General features: G+C 38.8%; 2 protein-coding genes, 16 non-coding genes and 1 pseudogene across 20 annotated transcripts; 18 read left to right on the plus strand and 1 right to left on the minus strand.

Annotated features, from left to right (window-relative positions):
- The first annotated feature begins 3,847 nt into the window (after positions 1 to 3,847).
- LOC123468345 lies at positions 3,848 to 3,966 on the plus strand. The gene has a single exon (XR_006642207.1). It is a non-coding gene; the product is annotated as a 5S ribosomal RNA (ribosomal RNA).
- Positions 3,967 to 4,476: 510 nt separating this feature from the next.
- Positions 4,477 to 4,596, plus strand: LOC123468391 (annotated as a pseudogene).
- A 357-nt stretch (positions 4,597 to 4,953) lies between these two features.
- On the plus strand, positions 4,954 to 5,072 carry LOC123468357. The gene has a single exon (XR_006642218.1). It is a non-coding gene; the product is annotated as a 5S ribosomal RNA (ribosomal RNA).
- A 663-nt stretch (positions 5,073 to 5,735) lies between these two features.
- Positions 5,736 to 5,854, plus strand: LOC123468368. The gene has a single exon (XR_006642229.1). It is a non-coding gene; the product is annotated as a 5S ribosomal RNA (ribosomal RNA).
- A 663-nt stretch (positions 5,855 to 6,517) lies between these two features.
- On the plus strand, positions 6,518 to 6,636 carry LOC123468379. The gene has a single exon (XR_006642240.1). It is a non-coding gene; the product is annotated as a 5S ribosomal RNA (ribosomal RNA).
- A 357-nt stretch (positions 6,637 to 6,993) lies between these two features.
- LOC123468390 lies at positions 6,994 to 7,112 on the plus strand. The gene has a single exon (XR_006642251.1). It is a non-coding gene; the product is annotated as a 5S ribosomal RNA (ribosomal RNA).
- A 357-nt stretch (positions 7,113 to 7,469) lies between these two features.
- On the plus strand, positions 7,470 to 7,588 carry LOC123468347. Its single transcript, XR_006642208.1, has one exon. It is a non-coding gene; the product is annotated as a 5S ribosomal RNA (ribosomal RNA).
- Positions 7,589 to 8,098: 510 nt separating this feature from the next.
- On the plus strand, positions 8,099 to 8,217 carry LOC123468348. Its single transcript, XR_006642209.1, has one exon. It is a non-coding gene; the product is annotated as a 5S ribosomal RNA (ribosomal RNA).
- A 357-nt stretch (positions 8,218 to 8,574) lies between these two features.
- On the plus strand, positions 8,575 to 8,693 carry LOC123468349. The gene has a single exon (XR_006642210.1). It is a non-coding gene; the product is annotated as a 5S ribosomal RNA (ribosomal RNA).
- Positions 8,694 to 9,203: 510 nt separating this feature from the next.
- LOC123468350 lies at positions 9,204 to 9,322 on the plus strand. The gene has a single exon (XR_006642211.1). It is a non-coding gene; the product is annotated as a 5S ribosomal RNA (ribosomal RNA).
- A 510-nt stretch (positions 9,323 to 9,832) lies between these two features.
- Positions 9,833 to 9,951, plus strand: LOC123468351. Its single transcript, XR_006642212.1, has one exon. It is a non-coding gene; the product is annotated as a 5S ribosomal RNA (ribosomal RNA).
- A 510-nt stretch (positions 9,952 to 10,461) lies between these two features.
- Positions 10,462 to 10,580, plus strand: LOC123468352. The gene has a single exon (XR_006642213.1). It is a non-coding gene; the product is annotated as a 5S ribosomal RNA (ribosomal RNA).
- A 510-nt stretch (positions 10,581 to 11,090) lies between these two features.
- Positions 11,091 to 11,209, plus strand: LOC123468353. The gene has a single exon (XR_006642214.1). It is a non-coding gene; the product is annotated as a 5S ribosomal RNA (ribosomal RNA).
- A 357-nt stretch (positions 11,210 to 11,566) lies between these two features.
- LOC123468354 lies at positions 11,567 to 11,685 on the plus strand. Its single transcript, XR_006642215.1, has one exon. It is a non-coding gene; the product is annotated as a 5S ribosomal RNA (ribosomal RNA).
- Positions 11,686 to 12,042: 357 nt separating this feature from the next.
- Positions 12,043 to 12,161, plus strand: LOC123468355. Its single transcript, XR_006642216.1, has one exon. It is a non-coding gene; the product is annotated as a 5S ribosomal RNA (ribosomal RNA).
- Positions 12,162 to 12,518: 357 nt separating this feature from the next.
- LOC123468356 lies at positions 12,519 to 12,637 on the plus strand. The gene has a single exon (XR_006642217.1). It is a non-coding gene; the product is annotated as a 5S ribosomal RNA (ribosomal RNA).
- Positions 12,638 to 12,996: 359 nt separating this feature from the next.
- On the plus strand, positions 12,997 to 16,152 carry LOC116918435. Its single transcript, XM_032924152.2, has 9 exons — positions 12,997 to 13,159; positions 13,236 to 13,640; positions 13,708 to 13,815; positions 13,872 to 14,107; positions 14,166 to 14,350; positions 14,414 to 14,507; positions 14,587 to 15,370; positions 15,460 to 15,669; positions 15,739 to 16,152. The coding sequence occupies exons 2-9, from the start codon at positions 13,400 to 13,402 to the stop codon at positions 16,044 to 16,046; spliced, it is 2,166 nt and encodes a 721-aa protein (XP_032780043.2). The 5' UTR covers positions 12,997 to 13,159; positions 13,236 to 13,399; the 3' UTR covers positions 16,047 to 16,152.
- Positions 16,153 to 17,322: 1,170 nt separating this feature from the next.
- LOC116918432 lies at positions 17,323 to 20,227 on the minus strand. 3 transcript variants are annotated; one of them, XM_045167845.1, is made up of 10 exons: positions 19,782 to 20,227; positions 19,300 to 19,705; positions 19,125 to 19,232; positions 18,998 to 19,068; positions 18,880 to 18,933; positions 18,590 to 18,774; positions 18,186 to 18,355; positions 18,043 to 18,126; positions 17,650 to 17,981; positions 17,323 to 17,583 (listed from the first exon to the last, which is right to left on the minus strand). In XM_045167845.1, the coding sequence occupies exons 2-10, from the start codon at positions 19,538 to 19,540 to the stop codon at positions 17,389 to 17,391; spliced, it is 1,440 nt and encodes a 479-aa protein (XP_045023780.1). In that variant the 5' UTR covers positions 19,541 to 19,705; positions 19,782 to 20,227; the 3' UTR covers positions 17,323 to 17,388. The 3 variants fall into 3 exon arrangements, with proteins under 3 accessions (XP_045023780.1, XP_045023781.1, XP_045023778.1); XM_045167846.1 differs by having other exon boundaries at positions 18,833 to 19,068; positions 19,492 to 19,705; positions 19,782 to 20,207; XM_045167843.1 differs by having other exon boundaries at positions 18,833 to 19,068; positions 19,782 to 20,207.
- Positions 20,228 to 20,685: 458 nt separating this feature from the next.
- LOC123468358 lies at positions 20,686 to 20,804 on the plus strand. Its single transcript, XR_006642219.1, has one exon. It is a non-coding gene; the product is annotated as a 5S ribosomal RNA (ribosomal RNA).
- Positions 20,805 to 25,097: the final 4,293 nt, after the last annotated feature.

A 25,097-nucleotide genomic window follows, 5' to 3' on the forward strand; every position in this document is an offset into this window, starting at 1 on the left:
AAAGCTGTTTTACGTTTATTAATATCTATGCCCCGTCAGGTAAGCAGGTAAAGAATGAGAGAAACAATTTTCTTCGTCAAACCGTTCCTGCCTACTCAGTTACCACTCGACTGCCCTTCGTGTTGATGGGCGATTTTAATTGTGTTGACGACATCCAAGATAGGGCAAATATCCAATCCCTCCCTGTCCCAAGTAGTGTTGTTAGCTATGCTTTGAAGGAGATGGTTACTGGTCTTGATCTGGTAGACATCTGGAAAAAGCTAAATCATAGTGATCCGGGCCACACTTTCCATTACCACGACGGTTCTTCTAGGCTTGATAGGATTTATGCTAGTCGATCGTTTGCGGATAAATTTTTAAATATTTGTTTGCAGCCTTTATCGATTAGTGACCATCAGTCGGTACAATCCACACTTACTTGCAATCTTGATCTCCCAAATCGTAGCAGACCACCTGCCGGATTGTGGAAACTAAATACTTCAATATTGTCAGAAGAAGGTTTTCAGAAATACGTAACCAATTTCATTCAGGAATCTGCTAATCATCCTCTTTAGGGAAAGTAATGTAGCAAATTGGTGGGAGAGTGTCCTGAAACCGGGTATCAAGCGTATTTCGGTGGATTATTCCAGGCAAAGAGCAAGGCTGATAAGAGAAACTAAGTTTTTCTATCAATCATGCATACAGGAAATGGCCGAAGCAGATACCTTTGATTGGGTTGCCTTTCAACAGTTGAGAAAATTCTCAAAGTCTTGGGAGGAGAGCACACTCAAAGGGTATGGGATTCGTTCCCGCTGCTTCGAAGGGCCAGATGTAGAGGAAGCAAGCATTTTCACATAAATCGTGCCAGGAATAATTATCGAAAATGTTGCATTGATAAGATCATTGCTCCCAATGGCACTTGCCTTCTCCCACCAAGAGGAAATTGAAGTAAGCACACATTTTATCAAAAATTTTTAAGACTCAACTTTCTCCTGACATACTGGCAGGGTCTGAGTTCCTTGAAGGAGTAAGAGATTGCTTTAAGCCAACGCCAAACCTAACAGCACCAATTTCCCTTCTTGAGATTAGAGCTGCTCTAATAGCAATGAAGTCAAACAAGTCCCCTGGCACCGATGGCATTCCTTACGAGTTTTACGTAGAATTTTGGGACGTGATCGCACCCCACTTCTTGGATATGTTTAATCATATCCTGGAAAGGGAAACTCTGACGTCTTCGCAGGGCCAAGCGGCGATCAGGCTAATTCCTAAGTCTTCGGGACTTTGTGGAATTTCTAAATTTTCGGCCAATTTCTCTTTTGAATTGTGACTACAAAGTCATGGCATCTGTCTTAGCGAGACGATTGGAGAGGCAGTCACTATCTTCTACCATAGGGCCTCATCAAAAAGGTGGGGTACCTGGTAGATTGATTTTTGATAATTTAAGTCTTTACAGAGATGTCATTCAATTTGTTGATGACCGGGGATGCCATGACTCTTCCAACTCTTTGATTCGGGGCATGGGCGCTGCCATTGTTGGAGTTGACTTTGAAAAGGCCTACGACCTGGTTAACAGGGAAGTCCTCTGGAGGATTCTGGATTGTCGTGGGTTACCCCACCACTTTCGTCCGTTGGTTACAGATTATGTATTCTGTAACAGGAATGTCAATCCTCAACGGATCGGAGGTGGCTGGGGTGATTAGTGATATTCAGTCGATTCGCCAGGGATGCCCCTATCTGTGCATCTCTTCGTTCTATACATTGAGCCTTTGCTTGTGCGTTTATCTCGAGTTCTCAAGGGTATATCATTGTTTAATGAAAAACTCACTGTCAGAGGAGCTTTTGTTGATGACGTCACCATTTTCGTTTCTTGTGACGAAGATTTTACCAGGGCAGGACAAAATCCTTGATATGTTCTGTCAGTGGACAAAGGCAAGGATGAATAAGGAGAAAACAAAAGCCCCTGGGACTCGGGACTTGGAGCTCTAGATCAATTTGGCCTCTTGAGTGGCTTGTGTCAGCGCCAACATTGTCCCTGTTAGGAATTAAATTTTCCCATTCCATAGAAGAGACAGCTAGTAGGATTTGGAATGATGCATTTAGCTCTTTAAATGGTATTCTGCGAGAGAATGCCAGTCGACGGTTTAATATTTACCAGAGGGTGCTTTTCCTCAAGTCGAAGGCTCTCTCCGGAACTGTGTACTTTGCACAGGTATTACCTTGTAATAAAAAAATGGCTGACCAGATTTCGAAGGCTGTCATGAAATTTCTATGGATGGGAAAAGTAGAAAGGCCAAGAAAAAACCGTAACTTTCCGTACTGTCAAAGAAGGGGGTCTGGGAATGGTCAACACACACCTCTTTTTTTACCGTTCCCTTTTCTTGTGCCCCTTGTACAAAGTCCTGATAGGCCCCAACAGCCCAGAAAGCTCTCTACTTCGGTATTGGATGTCCTTTCCTCTCCGAACCTTATTGCCACTCTACAAGGACAACACCACACCTGTAGCAGTCATGAAGAGACCATATTACCTTCAGGAACCCCTGCATCAAATCAAGCAACTTTTCGCATCTTCCATTCTGGTGAGAGGGAATCCAATGGTACATCGGAAAACATATAACCATTGGATCCTGGAGGTAACGACAATGGGAAAGCTGGAGATCCTGAGGCCTAATCTGGATTGGCCACGAATCTGGAAGGAGACTGCAGCCCTTCCAACTAACATCAGAGAGACCATGTTCCTGTTCAACCAGCGACTTCTCCCTACCAGGACCAGATGCCATCGGTTGGACCCCACCAAGGACGCAACATGTCTAATCTGCAATCAAGACCTGGAAACCGATGAGCATCTGATGTACCAGTGTCCTGAACGACTCACCGTTTGGAGCTGGTTGGAAGGAACTATGCGTCAGATGGGCTGCAGTTCGTCAAACGAAGATTTGATACGTGGCCATCTTGGTCCAGTAGGAAATCTCCAGCTTTCATTCACTCTTCTGGCTGCTTATCTCTACATCAACTGGAAGGCAAGGAATAACCTACGCACACCATGTCAAGAAGAAGTAGAGAGCCTCTGGAAATTCCTTCGTAAATCTAGGTCCCAATTCCCTGTTTAATTTTAATCATAAATTTTAGTACATTTTGTTTATTTTTGTTTGTTTTGAATTTCCCATTCCCAGTTTTATTGGCCTTTGTTTATGTTTTGTTTTGTTGTTTGTTGTTTTTATTTCACACCACCATTGTCTTCTGCTTTGTTTTTCTTTTGTTTATTTTTCTTGAATTATCCCACCACCGTAAATTGCATTTGTTTGTTTTTGTTTTGTTTGTTAATATTATGATCCCCACCATTGCCAGATTTCGATTTTTTTTCCCCTTGCGAACGTCTGCATCCGACAGCCTAATTGTTTTGCTTTATTTTGTTTGAATGCCCTAAATAGCTGATACAATGAGCCAATAAAAGATAATTTTAATAAAAAAAAAAAGAAGGGTGACCGCTTGGGAATACGGGATGCTGTTGGCATCAAACGTTTTATAACCAGCAAGAGTTTCGAAAATGAATCAAAGTTTTAGTTAAAACCATCTCGTGGTGAATTTTGATACTTTATTAAACGCCATCTAGGGTTGAATTTTGATAATTCATCTCGTACACACTGATAGCTATTTTTTAAACACCAACAAGGGAAGTGTAGAGTGTTTTATTACCAGCAGTGACTTTACCGATGAATGTGAATTTCTATTTCATAGAAAAATAGTGGCTCAACGAACACGATGGTTACCAGTCCAATATCCTTAATTATAGAAATTAATCGTCCTTGTGTAGGTTTCAATCTTGGAAAATCATTCCTTGAGTGTATTCAATTCAGTTTCGTATTAAAACGTCAACGGCCATACCACGCAGAAAAAACCTGGTCTCGTCAGCTCCCAGAAGTTAAGCTGCGTCGGGTCCCGTTAGTACCTAGAAGGGTGACCGCTTGGGAATACGGGATGCTGTTGGCATCAGACGTTTTATAACCAGCAAGAGTTTCGAAAATGAATCAAAGTTTTAATTAAAACCATCTCGTGGTGAATTTTGATACTTTATTAAACGCCATCTAGGGTTGAATTTTGATAATTCATCTCGTACACACTGATAGCTATTTTTTAAACACCAACAAGGGAAGTGTAGAGTGTTTTATTACCAGCAGTGACTTTACCGATGAATGTGAATTTCTATTTCATAGAAAAATAGTGGCTCAACGAACACGATGGTTACCAGTCCAATATCCTTAATTATAGAAATTAATCGTCCTTGTGTAGGTTTCAATGTTGGAAAATCATTGCTTGAGTGTATTCAATTCAGTTTCGTATTAAATTCTTGAATTTCTATTTCATAGAAAAATAGTGGCTCAACGAACACGATGGTTACCAGTCCAATATCCTTAATTATAGAAATTAATCGTCCTTGTGTAGGTTTCAATGTTGGAAAATCATTCCTTGAGTGTATTCAATTCAGTTTCGTATTAAAACGTCAACGGCCATACCACGCAGAAAAAAACCTGGTCTCGTCAGCTCCCAGAAGTTAAGCTGCGTCGGGTCCCGTTAGTACCTAGAAGGGTGACCGCTTGGGAATACGGGATGCTGTTGGCATCAGACGTTTTATAACCAGCAAGAGTTTCGAAAATGAATCAAAGTTTTAGTTAAAACCATCTCGTGGTGAATTTTGATACTTTATTAAACGCCATCTAGGGTTGAATTTTGATAATTCATCTCGTACACACTGATAGCTATTTTTTAAACACCAACAAGGGAAGTGTAGAGTGTTTTATTACCAGCAGTGACTTTACCGATGAATGTGAATTTCTATTTCATAGAAAAATAGTGGCTCAACGAACACGATGGTTACCAGTCCAATATCCTTAATTATAGAAATTAATCGTCCTTGTGTAGGTTTCAATGTTGGAAAATCATTCCTTGAGTGTATTCAATTCAGTTTCGTATTAAAACGTCAACGGCCATACCACGCAGAAAAAACCTGGTCTCGTCAGCTCCCAGAAGTTAAGCTGCGTCGGGTCCCGTTAGTACCTAGAAGGGTGACCGCTTGGGAATACGGGATGCTGTTGGCATCAAACGTTTTATAACCAGCAAGAGTTTCGAAAATGAATCAAAGTTTTAGTTAAAACCATCTCGTGGTGAATTTTGATACTTTATTAAACGCCATCTAGGGTTGAATTTTGATAATTCATCTCGTACACACTGATAGCTATTTTTTAAACACCAACAAGGGAAGTGTAGAGTGTTTTATTACCAGCAGTGACTTTACCGATGAATGTGAATTTCTATTTCATAGAAAAATAGTGGCTCAACGAACACGATGGTTACCAGTCCAATATCCTTAATTATAGAAATTAATCGTCCTTGTGTAGGTTTCAATGTTGGAAAATCATTGCTTGAGTGTATTCAATTCAGTTTCGTATTAAATTCTTGAATTTCTATTTCATAGAAAAATAGTGGCTCAACGAACACGATGGTTACCAGTCCAATATCCTTAATTATAGAAATTAATCGTCCTTGTGTAGGTTTCAATGTTGGAAAATCATTCCTTGAGTGTATTCAATTCAGTTTCGTATTAAATTCTTGAATTTCTATTTCATAGAAAAATAGTGGCTCAACGAACACGATGGTTACCAGTCCAATATCCTTAATTATAGAAATTAATCGTCCTTGTGTAGGTTTCAATGTTGGAAAATCATTCCTTGAGTGTATTCAATTCAGTTTCGTATTAAAACGTCAACGGCCATACCACGCAGAAAAAACCTGGTCTCGTCAGCTCCCAGAAGTTAAGCTGCGTCGGGTCCCGTTAGTACCTAGAAGGGTGACCGCTTGGGAATACGGGATGCTGTTGGCATCAAACGTTTTATAACCAGCAAGAGTTTCGAAAATGAATCAAAGTTTTAGTTAAAACCATCTCGTGGTGAATTTTGATACTTTATTAAACGCCATCTAGGGTTGAATTTTGATAATTCATCTCGTACACACTGATAGCTATTTTTTAAACACCAACAAGGGAAGTGTAGAGTGTTTTATTACCAGCAGTGACTTTACCGATGAATGTGAATTTCTATTTCATAGAAAAATAGTGGCTCAACGAACACGATGGTTACCAGTCCAATATCCTTAATTATAGAAATTAATCGTCCTTGTGTAGGTTTCAATGTTGGAAAATCATTGCTTGAGTGTATTCAATTCAGTTTCGTATTAAATTCTTGAATTTCTATTTCATAGAAAAATAGTGGCTCAACGAACACGATGGTTACCAGTCCAATATCCTTAATTATAGAAATTAATCGTCCTTGTGTAGGTTTCAATGTTGGAAAATCATTCCTTGAGTGTATTCAATTCAGTTTCGTATTAAATTCTTGAATTTCTATTTCATAGAAAAATAGTGGCTCAACGAACACGATGGTTACCAGTCCAATATCCTTAATTATAGAAATTAATCGTCCTTGTGTAGGTTTCAATGTTGGAAAATCATTCCTTGAGTGTATTCAATTCAGTTTCGTATTAAAACGTCAACGGCCATACCACGCAGAAAAAACCTGGTCTCGTCAGCTCCCAGAAGTTAAGCTGCGTCGGGTCCCGTTAGTACCTAGAAGGGTGACCGCTTGGGAATACGGGATGCTGTTGGCATCAAACGTTTTATAACCAGCAAGAGTTTCGAAAATGAATCAAAGTTTTAGTTAAAACCATCTCGTGGTGAATTTTGATACTTTATTAAACGCCATCTAGGGTTGAATTTTGATAATTCATCTCGTACACACTGATAGCTATTTTTTAAACACCAACAAGGGAAGTGTAGAGTGTTTTATTACCAGCAGTGACTTTACCGATGAATGTGAATTTCTATTTCATAGAAAAATAGTGGCTCAACGAACACGCTGGTTACCAGTCCAATATCCTTAATTATAGAAATTAATCGTCCTTGTGTAGGTTTCAATGTTGGAAAATCATTCCTTGAGTGTATTCAATTCAGTTTCGTATTAAAACGTCAACGGCCATACCACGCAGAAAAAACCTGGTCTCGTCAGCTCCCAGAAGTTAAGCTGCGTCGGGTCCCGTTAGTACCTAGAAGGGTGACCGCTTGGGAATACGGGATGCTGTTGGCATCAAACGTTTTATAACCAGCAAGAGTTTCGAAAATGAATCAAAGTTTTAGTTAAAACCATCTCGTGGTGAATTTTGATACTTTATTAAACGCCATCTAGGGTTGAATTTTGATAATTCATCTCGTACACACTGATAGCTATTTTTTAAACACCAACAAGGGAAGTGTAGAGTGTTTTATTACCAGCAGTGACTTTACCGGTGAATGTGAATTTCTATTTCATAGAAAAATAGTGGCTCAACGAACACGCTGGTTACCAGTCCAATATCCTTAATTATAGAAATTAATCGTCCTTGTGTAGGTTTCAATGTTGGAAAATCATTCCTTGAGTGTATTCAATTCAGTTTCGTATTAAAACGTCAACGGCCATACCACGCAGAAAAAACCTGGTCTCGTCAGCTCCCAGAAGTTAAGCTGCGTCGGGTCCCGTTAGTACCTAGAAGGGTGACCGCTTGGGAATACGGGATGCTGTTGGCATCAAACGTTTTATAACCAGCAAGAGTTTCGAAAATGAATCAAAGTTTTAGTTAAAACCATCTCGTGGTGAATTTTGATACTTTATTAAACGCCATCTAGGGTTGAATTTTGATAATTCATCTCGTACACACTGATAGCTATTTTTTAAACACCAACAAGGGAAGTGTAGAGTGTTTTATTACCAGCAGTGACTTTACCGATGAATGTGAATTTCTATTTCATAGAAAAATAGTGGCTCAACGAACACGATGGTTACCAGTCCAATATCCTTAATTATAGAAATTAATCGTCCTTGTGTAGGTTTCAATGTTGGAAAATCATTCCTTGAGTGTATTCAATTCAGTTTCGTATTAAATTCTTGAATTTCTATTTCATAGAAAAATAGTGGCTCAACGAACACGATGGTTACCAGTCCAATATCCTTAATTATAGAAATTAATCGTCCTTGTGTAGGTTTCAATGTTGGAAAATCATTCCTTGAGTGTATTCAATTCAGTTTCGTATTAAAACGTCAACGGCCATACCACGCAGAAAAAACCTGGTCTCGTCAGCTCCCAGAAGTTAAGCTGCGTCGGGTCCCGTTAGTACCTAGAAGGGTGACCGCTTGGGAATACGGGATGCTGTTGGCATCAAACGTTTTATAACCAGCAAGAGTTTCGAAAATGAATCAAAGTTTTAGTTAAAACCATCTCGTGGTGAATTTTGATACTTTATTAAACGCCATCTAGGGTTGAATTTTGATAATTCATCTCGTACACACTGATAGCTATTTTTTAAACACCAACAAGGGAAGTGTAGAGTGTTTTATTACCAGCAGTGACTTTACCGATGAATGTGAATTTCTATTTCATAGAAAAATAGTGGCTCAACGAACACGCTGGTTACCAGTCCAATATCCTTAATTATAGAAATTAATCGTCCTTGTGTAGGTTTCAATGTTGGAAAATCATTCCTTGAGTGTATTCAATTCAGTTTCGTATTAAAACGTCAACGGCCATACCACGCAGAAAAAACCTGGTCTCGTCAGCTCCCAGAAGTTAAGCTGCGTCGGGTCCCGTTAGTACCTAGAAGGGTGACCGCTTGGGAATACGGGATGCTGTTGGCATCAAACGTTTTATAACCAGCAAGAGTTTCGAAAATGAATCAAAGTTTTAGTTAAAACCATCTCGTGGTGAATTTTGATACTTTATTAAACGCCATCTAGGGTTGAATTTTGATAATTCATCTCGTACACACTGATAGCTATTTTTTAAACACCAACAAGGGAAGTGTAGAGTGTTTTATTACCAGCAGTGACTTTACCGATGAATGTGAATTTCTATTTCATAGAAAAATAGTGGCTCAACGAACACGATGGTTACCAGTCCAATATCCTTAATTATAGAAATTAATCGTCCTTGTGTAGGTTTCAATGTTGGAAAATCATTCCTTGAGTGTATTCAATTCAGTTTCGTATTAAATTCTTGAATTTCTATTTCATAGAAAAATAGTGGCTCAACGAACACGATGGTTACCAGTCCAATATCCTTAATTATAGAAATTAATCGTCCTTGTGTAGGTTTCAATGTTGGAAAATCATTCCTTGAGTGTATTCAATTCAGTTTCGTATTAAAACGTCAACGGCCATACCACGCAGAAAAAACCTGGTCTCGTCAGCTCCCAGAAGTTAAGCTGCGTCGGGTCCCGTTAGTACCTAGAAGGGTGACCGCTTGGGAATACGGGATGCTGTTGGCATCAGACGTTTTATAACCAGCAAGAGTTTCGAAAATGAATCAAAGTTTTAGTTAAAACCATCTCGTGGTGAATTTTGATACTTTATTAAACGCCATCTAGGGTTGAATTTTGATAATTCATCTCGTACACACTGATAGCTATTTTTTAAACACCAACAAGGGAAGTGTAGAGTGTTTTATTACCAGCAGTGACTTTACCGATGAATGTGAATTTCTATTTCATAGAAAAATAGTGGCTCAACGAACACGATGGTTACCAGTCCAATATCCTTAATTATAGAAATTAATCGTCCTTGTGTAGGTTTCAATGTTGGAAAATCATTGCTTGAGTGTATTCAATTCAGTTTCGTATTAAATTCTTGAATTTCTATTTCATAGAAAAATAGTGGCTCAACGAACACGATGGTTACCAGTCCAATATCCTTAATTATAGAAATTAATCGTCCTTGTGTAGGTTTCAATGTTGGAAAATCATTCCTTGAGTGTATTCAATTCAGTTTCGTATTAAAACGTCAACGGCCATACCACGCAGAAAAAACCTGGTCTCGTCAGCTCCCAGAAGTTAAGCTGCGTCGGGTCCCGTTAGTACCTAGAAGGGTGACCGCTTGGGAATACGGGATGCTGTTGGCATCAAACGTTTTATAACCAGCAAGAGTTTCGAAAATGAATCAAAGTTTTAGTTAAAACCATCTCGTGGTGAATTTTGATACTTTATTAAACGCCATCTAGGGTTGAATTTTGATAATTCATCTCGTACACACTGATAGCTATTTTTTAAACACCAACAAGGGAAGTGTAGAGTGTTTTATTACCAGCAGTGACTTTACCGATGAATGTGAATTTCTATTTCATAGAAAAATAGTGGCTCAACGAACACGATGGTTACCAGTCCAATATCCTTAATTATAGAAATTAATCGTCCTTGTGTAGGTTTCAATGTTGGAAAATCATTGCTTGAGTGTATTCAATTCAGTTTCGTATTAAATTCTTGAATTTCTATTTCATAGAAAAATAGTGGCTCAACGAACACGATGGTTACCAGTCCAATATCCTTAATTATAGAAATTAATCGTCCTTGTGTAGGTTTCAATGTTGGAAAATCATTCCTTGAGTGTATTCAATTCAGTTTCGTATTAAAACGTCAACGGCCATACCACGCAGAAAAAACCTGGTCTCGTCAGCTCCCAGAAGTTAAGCTGCGTCGGGTCCCGTTAGTACCTAGAAGGGTGACCGCTTGGGAATACGGGATGCTGTTGGCATCAAACGTTTTATAACCAGCAAGAGTTTCGAAAATGAATCAAAGTTTTAGTTAAAACCATCTCGTGGTGAATTTTGATACTTTATTAAACGCCATCTAGGGTTGAATTTTGATAATTCATCTCGTACACACTGATAGCTATTTTTTAAACACCAACAAGGGAAGTGTAGAGTGTTTTATTACCAGCAGTGACTTTACCGATGAATGTGAATTTCTATTTCATAGAAAAATAGTGGCTCAACGAACACGATGGTTACCAGTCCAATATCCTTAATTATAGAAATTAATCGTCCTTGTGTAGGTTTCAATGTTGGAAAATCATTCCTTGAGTGTATTCAATTCAGTTTCGTATTAAATTCTTGAATTTCTATTTCATAGAAAAATAGTGGCTCAACGAACACGATGGTTACCAGTCCAATATCCTTAATTATAGAAATTAATCGTCCTTGTGTAGGTTTCAATGTTGGAAAATCATTCCTTGAGTGTATTCAATTCAGTTTCGTATTAAAACGTCAACGGCCATACCACGCAGAAAAAACCTGGTCTCGTCAGCTCCCAGAAGTTAAGCTGCGTCGGGTCCCGTTAGTACCTAGAAGGGTGACCGCTTGGGAATACGGGATGCTGTTGGCATCAAACGTTTTATAACCAGCAAGAGTTTCGAAAATGAATCAAAGTTTTAGTTAAAACCATCTCGTGGTGAATTTTGATACTTTATTAAACGCCATCTAGGGTTGAATTTTGATAATTCATCTCGTACACACTGATAGCTATTTTTTAAACACCAACAAGGGAAGTGTAGAGTGTTTTATTACCAGCAGTGACTTTACCGGTGAATGTGAATTTCTATTTCATAGAAAAATAGTGGCTCAACGAACACGCTGGTTACCAGTCCAATATCCTTAATTATAGAAATTAATCGTCCTTGTGTAGGTTTCAATGTTGGAAAATCATTCCTTGAGTGTATTCAATTCAGTTTCGTATTAAAACGTCAACGGCCATACCACGCAGAAAAAACCTGGTCTCGTCAGCTCCCAGAAGTTAAGCTGCGTCGGGTCCCGTTAGTACCTAGAAGGGTGACCGCTTGGGAATACGGGATGCTGTTGGCATCAAACGTTTTATAACCAGCAAGAGTTTCGAAAATGAATCAAAGTTTTAGTTAAAACCATCTCGTGGTGAATTTTGATACTTTATTAAACGCCATCTAGGGTTGAATTTTGATAATTCATCTCGTACACACTGATAGCTATTTTTTAAACACCAACAAGGGAAGTGTAGAGTGTTTTATTACCAGCAGTGACTTTACCGATGAATGTGAATTTCTATTTCATAGAAAAATAGTGGCTCAACGAACACGATGGTTACCAGTCCAATATCCTTAATTATAGAAATTAATCGTCCTTGTGTAGGTTTCAATGTTGGAAAATCATTCCTTGAGTGTATTCAATTCAGTTTCGTATTAAAACGTCAACGGCCATACCACGCAGAAAAAACCTGGTCTCGTCAGCTCCCAGAAGTTAAGCTGCGTCGGGTCCCGTTAGTACCTAGAAGGGTGACCGCTTGGGAATACGGGATGCTGTTGGCATCAAACGTTTTATAACCAGCAAGAGTTTCGAAAATGAATCAAAGTTTTAGTTAAAACCATCTCGTGGTGAATTTTGATACTTTATTAAACGCCATCTAGGGTTGAATTTTGATAATTCATCTCGTACACACTGATAGCTATTTTTTAAACACCAACAAGGGAAGTGTAGAGTGTTTTATTACCAGCAGTGACTTTACCGATGAATGTGAATTTCTATTTCATAGAAAAATAGTGGCTCAACGAACACGATGGTTACCAGTCCAATATCCTTAATTATAGAAATTAATCGTCCTTGTGTAGGTTTCAATGTTGGAAAATCATTCCTTGAGTGTATTCAATTCAGTTTCGTATTAAAACGTCAACGGCCATACCACGCAGAAAAAACCTGGTCTCGTCAGCTCCCAGAAGTTAAGCTGCGTCGGGTCCCGTTAGTACCTAGAAGGGTGACCGCTTGGGAATACGGGATGCTGTTGGCATCAAACGTTTTCAACATGGTCTCCGCGAGTTAACTCGACCGTTCGGGTTGTTCGCGGACCACCCTTTCAGCCATTCTGATTGGCTCTCACAGGGAGCTTCTGGGCGCTACCACCACAGACAAAATAATGCTAACAGCTGCCAAACAGTCGTCTGCTCCTCTGCTGGAAAATGGGCCCAAAATTGCTCCCAAAAGATTCTCCTGTTGTGAAGCCTATCAATAATAGTTGGAAAACAGAAAAGCAGATAGAAAAAGAAAGAAAAAAAAGAGCAACTTCAGACAGGAAAAATCTACAGAAAAAACTTAAAAGAGCTCAACAACCTGGAGCTGGCTTGCGAGGCAGGGCTTTTGGTCTACTAAACAGAAAATGAAAAAGTAGCCAGAAAACCTAGGCAAAAGTCTTTTACTTCTGTGGAAGGGACCAGCAACCAGAGTAACATTTGCGATATTGAAACGCAAGACAACATTGATCTTGATATTAGCTCAAGAATTCCAGATGAAAGAGAGGCACTCAGAACTTTTCGTAAGTATTTAGATCTACAAATTACTTCAGTTATCTATGTTGTTTTGATTCCAGGCTTATAATTTAATTCATATAGGGAAAGATGTGCTACAGGTGAGACTGAAAAATGCTTGCGAGGAATACTTTATTGCTAAGCAGCTTCTGCTAAGTCAGGCAGAAGAGGAAAAGAAAAAAAACAATGAAAAGTGGTTGGAACGCCAGAAGAATGTTGATGATGTATGGGATGCAAACAGGGAAGACATGATGCAAGCAATTATTGTGCATGCAGCTCCAGCTGTAACACCCCGCTGTAAGCAGTGTCACATGGAAACCACCATTTGTGTGCGTTGTGCATCATGTAAAGAGGTGTTATGCTTTGAGTGTGATTTTAGTTATCACAGAACAAAGCCCTTCCATACGCGTCAATGTATGCAGCTGGACTCATCTTTTCCATTAAAACCAACCCAGTTCCTTGATTCCAGTGGAAATATTTTTGAAAAATGTTAACAATGCACTTAAATTAATTTATTGAATAATTTTGATCATGAATTTATTCATTTATTTTTCAGATGTTCATGTGCCATTGTTTCTACCAACTGAATGCTCCAATTGTAGAGCCGAAGGGAGCCTGAAATGCCAGGCCGGTTCAAAATCGATTGCTGTTATCACTCGTGATGGTATGTATTGAATAATATGCTGGTTCTCAACCTGACTAACTCTTATGTTTTTACAGGTCGCTTTGATCTCTCAAACACTTCTTTTTGCTGCTCGAAATGCCTTTGCATAGCAGAAGCAAGTGTTGAAGTATATCTTCAGTCTGGATTTTGGCCTGGATGTCCGACGTCCTTAACGTATTTGTTCTCCACAGATGTACTGGAACATTGGACTCATCTCAAGCATCAGCTGCCGGGGTCCTCAGAACGTAAATATCTAACAATTTTAGAGGAATTATCAAAAACAAGAGGCAGAGTATGTTACGACTGAAAATCTATGTTTCTTTAAGTGATAACTATATTGTATTTTTCAGTTCGATGTCATCAGCCGGGTTCATTTTGCTCGAGCTTCGAGAGAGTACGAATATATGCAACATCAAATTAACACGAAAATTTTGTCCCGGCAAGTTATGGTTTGTAAAGCATGCGGTGTGAAACCCAAAGCTTTGCACGTTGATGGAAATTTTAAGCTTTATCGATGGCGTTTATCTCACATCAAGTAAGTCAGATTTTAAGATTATTGGCTGGGCCAACAATTAAAGAAACATCTTTAATACTCTAGAGATAGATCTCGCTCTCTTTTTAATAGTGATATTATTCACTCTGATGAAGATGTGAAGAGCCATGTAGAATTGATTGACTCTGTTAAGCCCAGGGTAAGGAATTTACTCAAATCGATCTTCTTTTTTTTTTATATATCTTTTCATATATTGATTTTATTGTATTAAACAATAGGGAAAAGGCAAAGATACTTGTGGAGATTCCGCATATACCGCTAGCCGTCTAGAATCCAATCGGAAGAAAAACATGGACCAAACGGGAGTTCTAATGGGTTCTTGCCGTCACGGAGTTATTCTAGGAGCGGCGAATATGGGTCGTGGGGAGACATATCGTCATGTCCATTTTCTTCATAGCAAAATTTCTTGCGAATTCTTTTGTCAAGATGTCGTGTGCAAATATTTCTCCTTTGCTGAAGAAATTGGCAAAACAAAGGGACTCGAAAGATTTGCACAAGTAACGCAGAATTGTACTGGCTTCCTGTCCCGATGGCACGGAAAAACTCACTCATGGCCATGCCAATTGTTATGGGGTGGAAGTTGGAAACTCCATGCAGCTGCTACCACGGGGGAGGAACAAGAACAAGTCTTTTCAACAATGTCGCGATATTCCAACACAACCCGTTATATGAGTGATGCTTCCCGAAGGGATCATCTAAGCGCTGCAATCGGATATTGGAATAGGCGAAAAGAAGAAAATATGGGGAAAACTCTTGTCAAGCGTTTGCTAAAAGCTCGGAAGAAGGTCGCCTGTCTAGAAAAAGAATTTGATTCCTTGATGAGAGAAAGAGGGCTAGTGGAAGAAGATCTGCCAAAGATACTGGAACACCTTCGCACTAAGGCAATAAATTCTCATGATAAAATTGCTTCGACAAACTGGCCTCTCGCATATGAAAAAGAAGACTTAGAGGGACTTTATCTTCAAATACATAGGTTGCAATATAGGATAGAAACAGTAGCCGGTAATTTAAAACTATATTTTTAGTTCATTGGTTTTATTCTTATGTAAAACTAAATAACTGATAACAGGCTTGTGTCTTTTTCTTTACAGTTTCATCTAAAGAGAGAACAAAATTAAGAAAAGGAATTACCAAAGCTAAAAAAAGGGCCGAAGGGCATATCTTGTTTGTTAATCAAATGATTGAAAATTGCCAAACAAAATTGCAGCCTAAAGTTGCTGAAGCTGAAATTAGAACCTGGCGGAAAGTCGAACCAACTGACTTCACTGAAGGAATTTTCCCATGGCAAACAGAAGGATCGGGTGAGTAACAAACCATCTCCAAAATATCCTATTATATTTTATTTGTGATACATGATTTGTTTCAATTAGTTTCTGGTCGAGGCAATTTTCACCTGATCGACCTGTGGATGCTCCTAAGAAGATTTAAAGAAGAAGTAACTGAAACTCCCATCGAAATGTTTCGATACTTGGATTCGTTATCACATCTCAAAAAGTCACTGGAACTAAGTTTGTCATGTTCTGAATTACCTTTAAATCGAGGGAAACGTTTTCTTGTATGTAATGAAATAAAAAAAATTGAAACTAACCTAGCTTCCTCGCTCTCACTTTTTGAGGAATACTTACCGCCAGATAAACACGACGTGTTTTATGAATTTTACAATAGTTCTGAAGATTAGAGTGATTGTGAGTCTGATAGCGATGATGAACTGGTTGAGGAATAATTGTAAGATGACAAATTAACAGTGAAATGCAACAATATTTGTATAGCTACAGAACTGGAATGAATAAAACTTGGATAAAACGAGGTAAAAATATATTTAGTAGCAAAATCAATTTAGCTATTGAGTTTATGTACTGAACGATCAACGATGCAAGGAAATACAAAAATACTGCCATAAAATATTGGCTTCCGTGTTCTTGAATGAGTATGGCTCTTGGTTGACTCAAACATTCTTCATCTTAAATGCAAAAATATGCTATTATACGGATACCACTACATTCCATAACAATTTTAATCATATTTTTAAAAACAAAAAATTTCTCAGACTATCGTACTTGTTCTTCGTTTTTGTCTGCAAGATCGAGTATACCCCCGGATCGCAAAAACTACGAAAAACTGTTTGTACAAAATATTTTTGTTTCTGGAAATTCTGATCTAAATTTCATAGAAAAGTATAGCCATTATCATTGCTTTATTAGCAACACATTGCACCTAAATGTGACGATTTTGGACTTATAGTTTTTCCTTAAATAATTATTTTGGTTTCAGATAAATTTGGGAGGAGGGGAAACAACGAAAAAGTTGAAAACTTTGGGTCCGTCGTTCATGCATTAATTTTACTTTTTAAACGTTAAAAATATAATTTTTAGATTCTACATAAAAGCAGGAATGTCTTAGTGCATAAATAAAAGCAGAATTTTGAATATTAGTGATCTAATTTACCTATAATCGAAGAGCCAATCACATTCATGAATACGGATGTCATTATTTTTAGGCGGCATTTTTGAATTTCCTTTACATTGCTTCGGTTCATAAACTTAATAGCTATATAGGTTTTGTTACTATATTGTTTTTTACTTCATTTTATTAAAACTTCATACATTTACTGTTAACTTAAAAAACTTTATCACTATTTGGTTTTATTTCTTTCATTAAAAAAACTCCCTTACCAGTTGATTATCTCTGTCCATCTCACATTCACTCTCATTTTCAGAACTACTGCAAATTCCATTAAACTTGTTTATATATCGTGATAAATATTCTTTCAAAAGTAAAAGAATATTGAAGCTAGTTTAGTTTATGCGTTTTTATGTTAGTTAGAAATTGTGTTCTAGAAACGTTCCCTGGTGTTCTTGATTATGACGAATAATTAATGATTTTTAGATGGCCTACCAATCCATGTTACAATTTCTCGTTTGAGAAATTTTAATTATAAGGTAAAACTGTTGTTTCATTTTCTGACTCATAGTTTATTCAAAAGTGTCTTGCATTCGAAGAACCAATGAATGTAACAAATGCTATGGAGACACTGATAGTGGCATGGGAGACAATGATGAATCGCTCTTTACAATATGAACAAGGATAGCACTTTCTTGGTTCAGAATTCTTTCTTTTAAGAAAGACAATATATATGAAAAAGGATGGTACTTTCCTGGTTCAAAATTGAGTTTAGAATTGAAATATGTTTGGGTACAGCGAACAACCTTAAGGAGCTGAAACGTGGAAAAAAATTAAATTGAACTTTTCCGAGTGTACTGAAACCTAATTTTATCGATTACTTTTCCTTGTGGTCCTCTAAAAAACATTTCTTCGGGAGTTTTGACCAGATCCTTGTTGTTTACTTTTATAGCATTGCTTATTTGAAGAGGTAAAGGCACTGGATGAATTGGAGAAGGACTTGGAGTCGGAGGAAAAGAAGGAGTAGGACTTGGAGTAGGAGTAGGAGGAAAAGGAGGAGTGCGGCTTGGAGTTGCACTGCTGAAATTTTCACAGCTGTTCCTGCTTCCTATCTTCAACTGCCCAGCAGCACAATCGGTTATTAAAGATCGGGTAAGGACATCTCCAGTTATAGACTTGTGGTAATCCAAATCAATCACTGAATTTTTAACTCCTACACACAAAAAGAAGTATCATTTATTGAAAAAGTTTAAACATTCAGAATGAAAATTTACGTGATGAAGCATGCTGTTTCCCCTCCGAACGTGCTCGCTTTTCGGGAACACCTTTTAAATGGGCTTTGGTTCTTCGAGTTTTCCCTACACCGTGAAAAGTTAGAGAACTGCAATTGAAAATACAATGAAGAACTAATAATCACCTATGGGATGAGCAAAATTTGTTGGAGAATCAGTTGAGACAGCATCAGTGATAGTAGTGCATTGATCAGGAAATTCCGATGTATCAGCATTCCGTATTATATGAGATTCCGATGTATAATATACGGCCAGCGGTATATGCGGAATCTCCACAAGTATCTTTGCCTTTTCCCTATTGTTTAATACAATAAAATCAATATATGAAAAGATATATAAAAAAAAAAGATCGATTTGAGTAAATTTTCTTACCCTGGGCTTAACAGAGTCAATCAATTCTACATGGCTCTTCACATCTTCATCAGAGTGAATAATATCACTATTAAAAAGAGAGCGAGATCTATCTCTAGAATATTAACGATGTTTCTTTAATTGTTGGCCCAGCCAATAATCTTTAAATCTGACTTACTTGATGTGAGATAAACGCCATCGATAAAGCTTAAAATTTCCATCAACGTGCAAAGCTTTGGGTTTCACACCGCATGCTTTACAAACCATAACTTGCCGGGACAAAATTTTCGTGTTAATTTGATGTTGCATATATTCGTACTCTCTCGAAGCTCGAGCAAAATGAACCCGGCTGATGACATCGAACTGAAAAATACAATATAGTTATCACTTAAAGAAACATAGATTTTCAGTCGTAACATACTCTGCCTCTTGTTTTTGATAATTCCTCTAAAATTGTTAGATATTTACGTTCTGAGGACCCCGGCAGCTGATGCTTGAGATGAGTCCAATGTTCCAGTACATCTGTGGAGAACAAATACGTTAAGGACGTCGGACATCCAGGCCAAAATCCAGACTGAAGATATACTTCAACACTTGCTTCTGCTATGCAAAGGCATTTCGAGCAGCAAAAAGAAGTGTTTGAGAGATCAAAGCGACCTGTAAAAACATAAGAGTTAGTCAGGTTGAGAACCAGCATATTATTCAATACATACCATCACGAGTGATAACAGCAATCGATTTTGAACCGGCCTGGCATTTCAGGCTCCCTTCTGCTCTACAATTGGAGCATTCAGTTGGTAGAAACAATGGCACATGAACATCTGAAAAATAAATGAATAAATTCATGATCAAAATTATCCAATAAATTAATTTAAGTGCATTGTATACATTTGTCAAAAATATTTCCACTGGGATCAAGGAACTGGGTTGGTTTTAATGGAAAAGATGAGTCCAGCTGCATACATTGACGCGTATGGAAGGGCCTTGTTCTGTGATAACTAAAATCACACTCAAAGCATAACACCTCTTTACATGATGCACAACGCACACAAATGGTGGTTTCCATGTGACACTGCTTACAGCGGGGTGTTACAGCTGGAGTTGCATGCACAATAATTGCTTGCATCATGTCTTCCCTGTTTGCATCCCATACATCATCAACATTCTTCTGGCGTTCCAACCACTTTTCATTGTTTTTTTTTCTTTTCCTCTTCTGCCTGACTTAGCAGAAGCTGCTTAGCAATTAAGTATTCCTCGCAAGCATTTTTCAGTCTCTCCTGTAGCACATCTTTCCCTATATGAATTAAATTATTAGCCTGGAATCAAAACAACATAGATAACTGAAGTAATTTGTAGATCTAAATACTTACGAAAAGTTCTGAGTGCCTCTCTTTCATCTGCAATTCTTGAGCTAATATCAAGATCAATGTTGTCTTGCGTTTCAATATCGCAAATGTTACTCTGGTTGCTGGTCTCTTCAACAGAAGTAAAAGACTTTTGCCTAGGTTTTCTGGCTACTTTTTCATTTTCAGGATTCAAATTTTTTATACTTAAGACACCATCATTTCTGTTTAGTAGACTAAAAGCCCTGCCTCGCAAGCCAGCTCCAGGTTGTTGAGCTCTTTTAAGTCTTTTCTGTAGATTTTTCCTGTCTAAAGTTGCTCTTTTTTTTTCTTTCTTTTTCTATCTGCTTTTCTGTTTTCCAACTATTATTGATAGGCTTCACAACAGGAGAATCTTTTGGGAGCAATTTTGGGCCCATTTTCCAGCAGAAGAGCAGACGACTGTTTGGCAGCTGTTAGCATTATTTTGTCTGTGGTGGTGGCGCCCAGAAGCTCCCTGTGAGAGCCAATCAGAATGGCTGAAAGGGTGGTCCGCGAACAACCCGAACGGTCGAGTTAACTCGCGGAGACCATGTTGAACGTTTTATAACCAGCAAGAGTTTCGAAAATGAATCAAAGTTTTAGTTAAAACCATCTCGTGGTGAATTTTGATACTTTATTAAACGCCATCTAGGGTTGAATTTTGATAATTCATCTCGTACACACTGATAGCTATTTTTTAAACACCAACAAGGGAAGTGTAGAGTGTTTTATTACCAGCAGTGACTTTACCGATGAATGTGAATTTCTATTTCATAGAAAAATAGTGGCTCAACGAACACGATGGTTACCAGTCCAATATCCTTAATTATAGAAATTAATCGTCCTTGTGTAGGTTTCAATGTTGAAAAATCATTCCTTGAGTGTATTCAATTCAGTTTCGTATTAAAACGTCAACGGCCATACCACGCAGAAAAAACCTGGTCTCGTCAGCTCCCAGAAGTTAAGCTGCGTCGGGTCCCGTTAGTACCTAGAAGGGTGACCGCTTGGGAATACGGGATGCTGTTGGCATCAAACGTTTTATAACCAGCAAGAGTTTCGAAAATGAATCAAAGTTTTAGTTAAAACCATCTCGTGGTGAATTTTGATACTTTATTAAACGCCATCTAGGGTTGAATTTTGATAATTCATCTCGTACACACTGATAGCTATTTTTTAAACACCAACAAGGGAAGTGTAGAGTGTTTTATTACCAGCAGTGACTTTACCGATGAATGTGAATTTCTATTTCATAGAAAAATAGTGGCTCAACGAACACGATGGTTACCAGTCCAATATCCTTAATTATAGAAATTAATCGTCCTTGTGTAGGTTTCAATGTTGGAAAATCATTCCTTGAGTGTATTCAATTCAGTTTCGTATTAAAACGTCAACGGCCATACCACGCAGAAAAAACCTGGTCTCGTCAGCTCCCAGAAGTTAAGCTGCGTCGGATGCAGACGTCTTTTTGTGTTCTCCCGTTTTTCCATCATTTTGTGAGTTTTTGTTATTTTTTATTACTTTTTGTTGTTATATTCGTGTTTTTGAGTGTTTATTTTGTATAGTTTAGCTGTTTTTGTTGTGTTTTGCCCCAAATTGTTTTATTTGTGTGTTTGTTTACGTGTGTGGGGACCTTCCCCTCCCCCCCTTTTGGCAGTTTGTTTACATTGTCTAGGGGACAATGGCTGCCAAGTGGCTCAATAGTGTAGATATTGATTTTGGGGTTCAATTCCCGAGATTGAGTATGCGTACAGTTCATGGTTTCGTGCGTAGTTTGAAGGTTGAGCCACAGGATCTCTTAGGCCTAGTTGCTGTGCTAGATACGAGAAACCAGGTCGCTAGAATTACGTTTACATCAGAGGCATACACCTCAAGTTTTTTGTCCCAACACAGTGGTATCGTCAGGACCGAATTGGAGGGGAAAGAAGTTGGCGTAGTCATAAGGGATAGCAATATCCAAGAGAAATTTGTTCGAATTGCAGGGATTCCACAGAATCTAGACTTGGGAGTAGTTCAGACACGTCTAAAGAACTTTGGGAATGTAATTGAAGCTCGGTGGGAACGCTATCGGGTGGCAGAGGATGAAGTTTTATACCCTGTCCTTGCCACTTGGATGATCGTACGAATGACGGTGACGAAAAACATTCCGTCATACATTACAATTGGCAGTTATCGTGCCATGGTAAAGTATGACGGACAAAAGCCTACTTGCAGACTTTGTGACGATGAGACCCACTTTAGCTACAACTGCCCGACATTAAAACGAAACCAGGAACCCACCATTGTCCAAAAACCTGTTCCCAAAATGACTAAAACGACAGAGACCATTAAACAGAATCCCGTAGTAATTCCCTTAGCTAAACATTCCATGGTTTCCAAGGTACCTTTGGAGGGTGAATTGCAAGATTCACCCTCAGGAGGGACTCAAAATTTGGAAACTGAAACCATGGAATGTAGCACTCTTACCAGTTCCTTGACTGTACCTTCTGAAGACAACCCTTCGAAACCAATTATGAAATCCCAAATGACAGCCCCTGACACAGAGACACAAGACCAAGAACCAATGACAATTATCATGGAATCGATGGAACCCGACATGGGGGAAATTGAGACCATGGGACCTGACAAAACAAAGGACCCCCTGAGAATTCCCACGGTACCACGAAACAAACGCTTCAAACCTACTTTGACGGCCCAGAATTCTAAACCTTCCTCAGGCATTCCCCAACTCATAAAACCTAACAAATGACTTCAAGACTAAAAATCGCTTCTATCAACATTGGAGGTATTAGGTCAGTCGAGCGACGTCAAATTCTTTTAAATTTCTGCAGGGACGGTAATCTAGATATCGTTGGACTTCAAGAGGTAGCCTTTCATTCTTGTCCAATTATTGAAAGCTGTTACCACTTGCTAGCAAATGTCGGTCCCAACAAAAACGGAACAGCCATTCTCATTAAGCATGGTCTGGAATATTCTCGATTGCTTCTTGAACCTGATGGAAGGCTTATCTCTATCGACGTAAAATGTTTTACGTTTATTAATATTTATGCCCCGTCAGGTAAACAGGCTAAGAACGAGAGAAACACTTTTCTTCGACAAACCGTTCCTGCCTACTCAGTTACCACTCGACTGCCCTTCGTGTTGATGGGCGATTTTAACTGCGTTGACGACATCCAAGATAGGGCAAATACCCAGTCTCTCCCTATCCCCAGTAGTGTCGTTAGCTATGCTTTAAAGGAGATGGTTACTGGTCTCGATCTGGTAGACATCTGGAAAAAGCTAAATCATAGTGAACCAGGTCACACTTTCCATTACCATTCGCGGTTCTTCTAGGCTTGATAGGATTTATGCTAGTCGATCTTTTGCAGATAAATTTTTAAATATTTCTTTGCAGTCTTTATCGATTAGTGACCATCAGTCAGTTCAAACAACACTTACTTGCAATCACGATCTCCCGAATCGTAGCAGATCCTCTGCCGGGTTGTGGAAACTAAATACTTTGATATTGTCAGAAGAAGGTTATCAGAAATATGTAACTAATTTCATTCAGGAATCTGCTAATCATCCTCTTAGGGAAAGCAATGTAGCAAATTGGTGGGAGAGTGTCCTGAAACCAGGTATCAAGCGCATTTCGGTAGATTATTCTAGGCAAAGAGCAAGACTGATAAGAGAAACTAAGTTTTTCTATCAGTCTTGCATACAGGAGTTGGCCGAAGCAGACACCTTTGATTGGGTTGCCTTTCACCAGTTGAGGAAATTCTCGAAGTCTTGGGAGGAGAGCACACTTAAAGGGTACGGGATTCGTTCCCGCTGCTTCGAGGGCCCAGAGGTAGAAGAAGCAAGTATTTTTCATGTAAATAGAGCCAGAATTAATTACCGTAAGTGTCGCATTGATAAAATCATTGCCTCTAATGGCACTTGCTTATCGACCAAAGAGGATATTTCAGCAGAGATTGTTTCACATTTTACTAAAATTTTTAAAAATCAACCTCCTCCTGACACACTGGCAGAGACTGAGTTCCTTGAGGGAGTAAGAGATTGCTTTAAGCCAACCCCAAACCTAACGGCACCGATTTCGCTTCTTGAGATTAGAGCTGCTCTAATAGCAATGAAGTCAAACAAGTCTCCTGGCACCGATGGCATTCCTTACGAGTTTTACGTAGAATTTTGGGACGTGATCGCCCCCACTTCTTGGATATGTTTAATCATATCCTAGAAAGGGAATCTCTGACGTCTTCGCAGGGCCAAGCGGCGGTCAGGCTAATTCCCAAGTCTTCAGGACTTTGTGGAATTTCTAATTTTCGGCCAATTTCTCTTTTGAATTGTGACTACAAAGTCATGGCATCTGTCTTAGCGAGACGATTGAGGCAGACACTGTCATCTACCATAGGGCCTCATCAAAAAGGTGGGGTACCTGGTAGATTGATTTTTGATAACTTAAGTCTTTATAGAGATGTCATTCAATTCGTTGATGACCGGGGATGTCATGACTCTTCCAACTTTTCGATTCGGGGTATGGGCGCTGCCATTGTTGGAGTTGACTTTGAAAAGGCCTACGACCTGGTTAACAGGGAAGTCCTCTGGAGGATTCTGGATGTTATGGGTTACCCCACCACTTTCGTCCGTTGGTTACAGACTATGTATTCTGTAACAGGAATGTCAATCCTCAACGGATCAGAAGTGGCTGGGGTGATTTATGATATTCAGTCAATTCGCCAGGGATGCCCCCTATCTGTCCATCTCTTCGTTCTATACATTGAGCCATTACTTGTGCGTCTATCTCGAGTTCTCAAGGGTATATCATTGTTTAATGAAAAACTCACTGTCAGAGCTTTTGTTGATGACGTCACCATTTTCGTGTCATGTGACGAAGATTTTACCAGGGCAGGACAAGTCCTTGACTTGTTCTGTCAGTGGACAAAGGCAAGGATGAATAAGGAGAAAACAAAAGCCCTGGGACTCGGGACTTGGAGCTCTAGATTAATTTGGCCTCTTGAGTGGCTTGTGTCAGCACCAACATTGTCCCTGTTAGGAATTAAATTCTCTCACTCCATAGTCGAGACAGCTGGTAGGGTTTGGAATGATGCATTCGGCTCTCTAAATGGTATTCTGCGAGAGAATGCCTGTCGACGTTTTAATATTTACCAAAGGGTGATTTTCCTTAAGTCGAAGGCTCTCTCCAGAACTGTGTATATTGCACAGGTATTACCTTGTAATGCAAATATAGCTGACCAGGTTTCAAAGGCTGTCATGAAGTTCCTATGGATGGGAAAAGTAGAAAGGCCGAAAAAAACTGTAATATACCGTACTGTCAAACAAGGGGGA

The sequence above is a fragment of the Daphnia magna genome, unplaced genomic scaffold (genome assembly GCF_020631705.1).
Source record: "Daphnia magna isolate NIES unplaced genomic scaffold, ASM2063170v1.1 Dm_contigs336, whole genome shotgun sequence".
NCBI classification, from domain to species: Eukaryota; Metazoa; Arthropoda; class Branchiopoda; order Diplostraca; family Daphniidae; genus Daphnia; species Daphnia magna.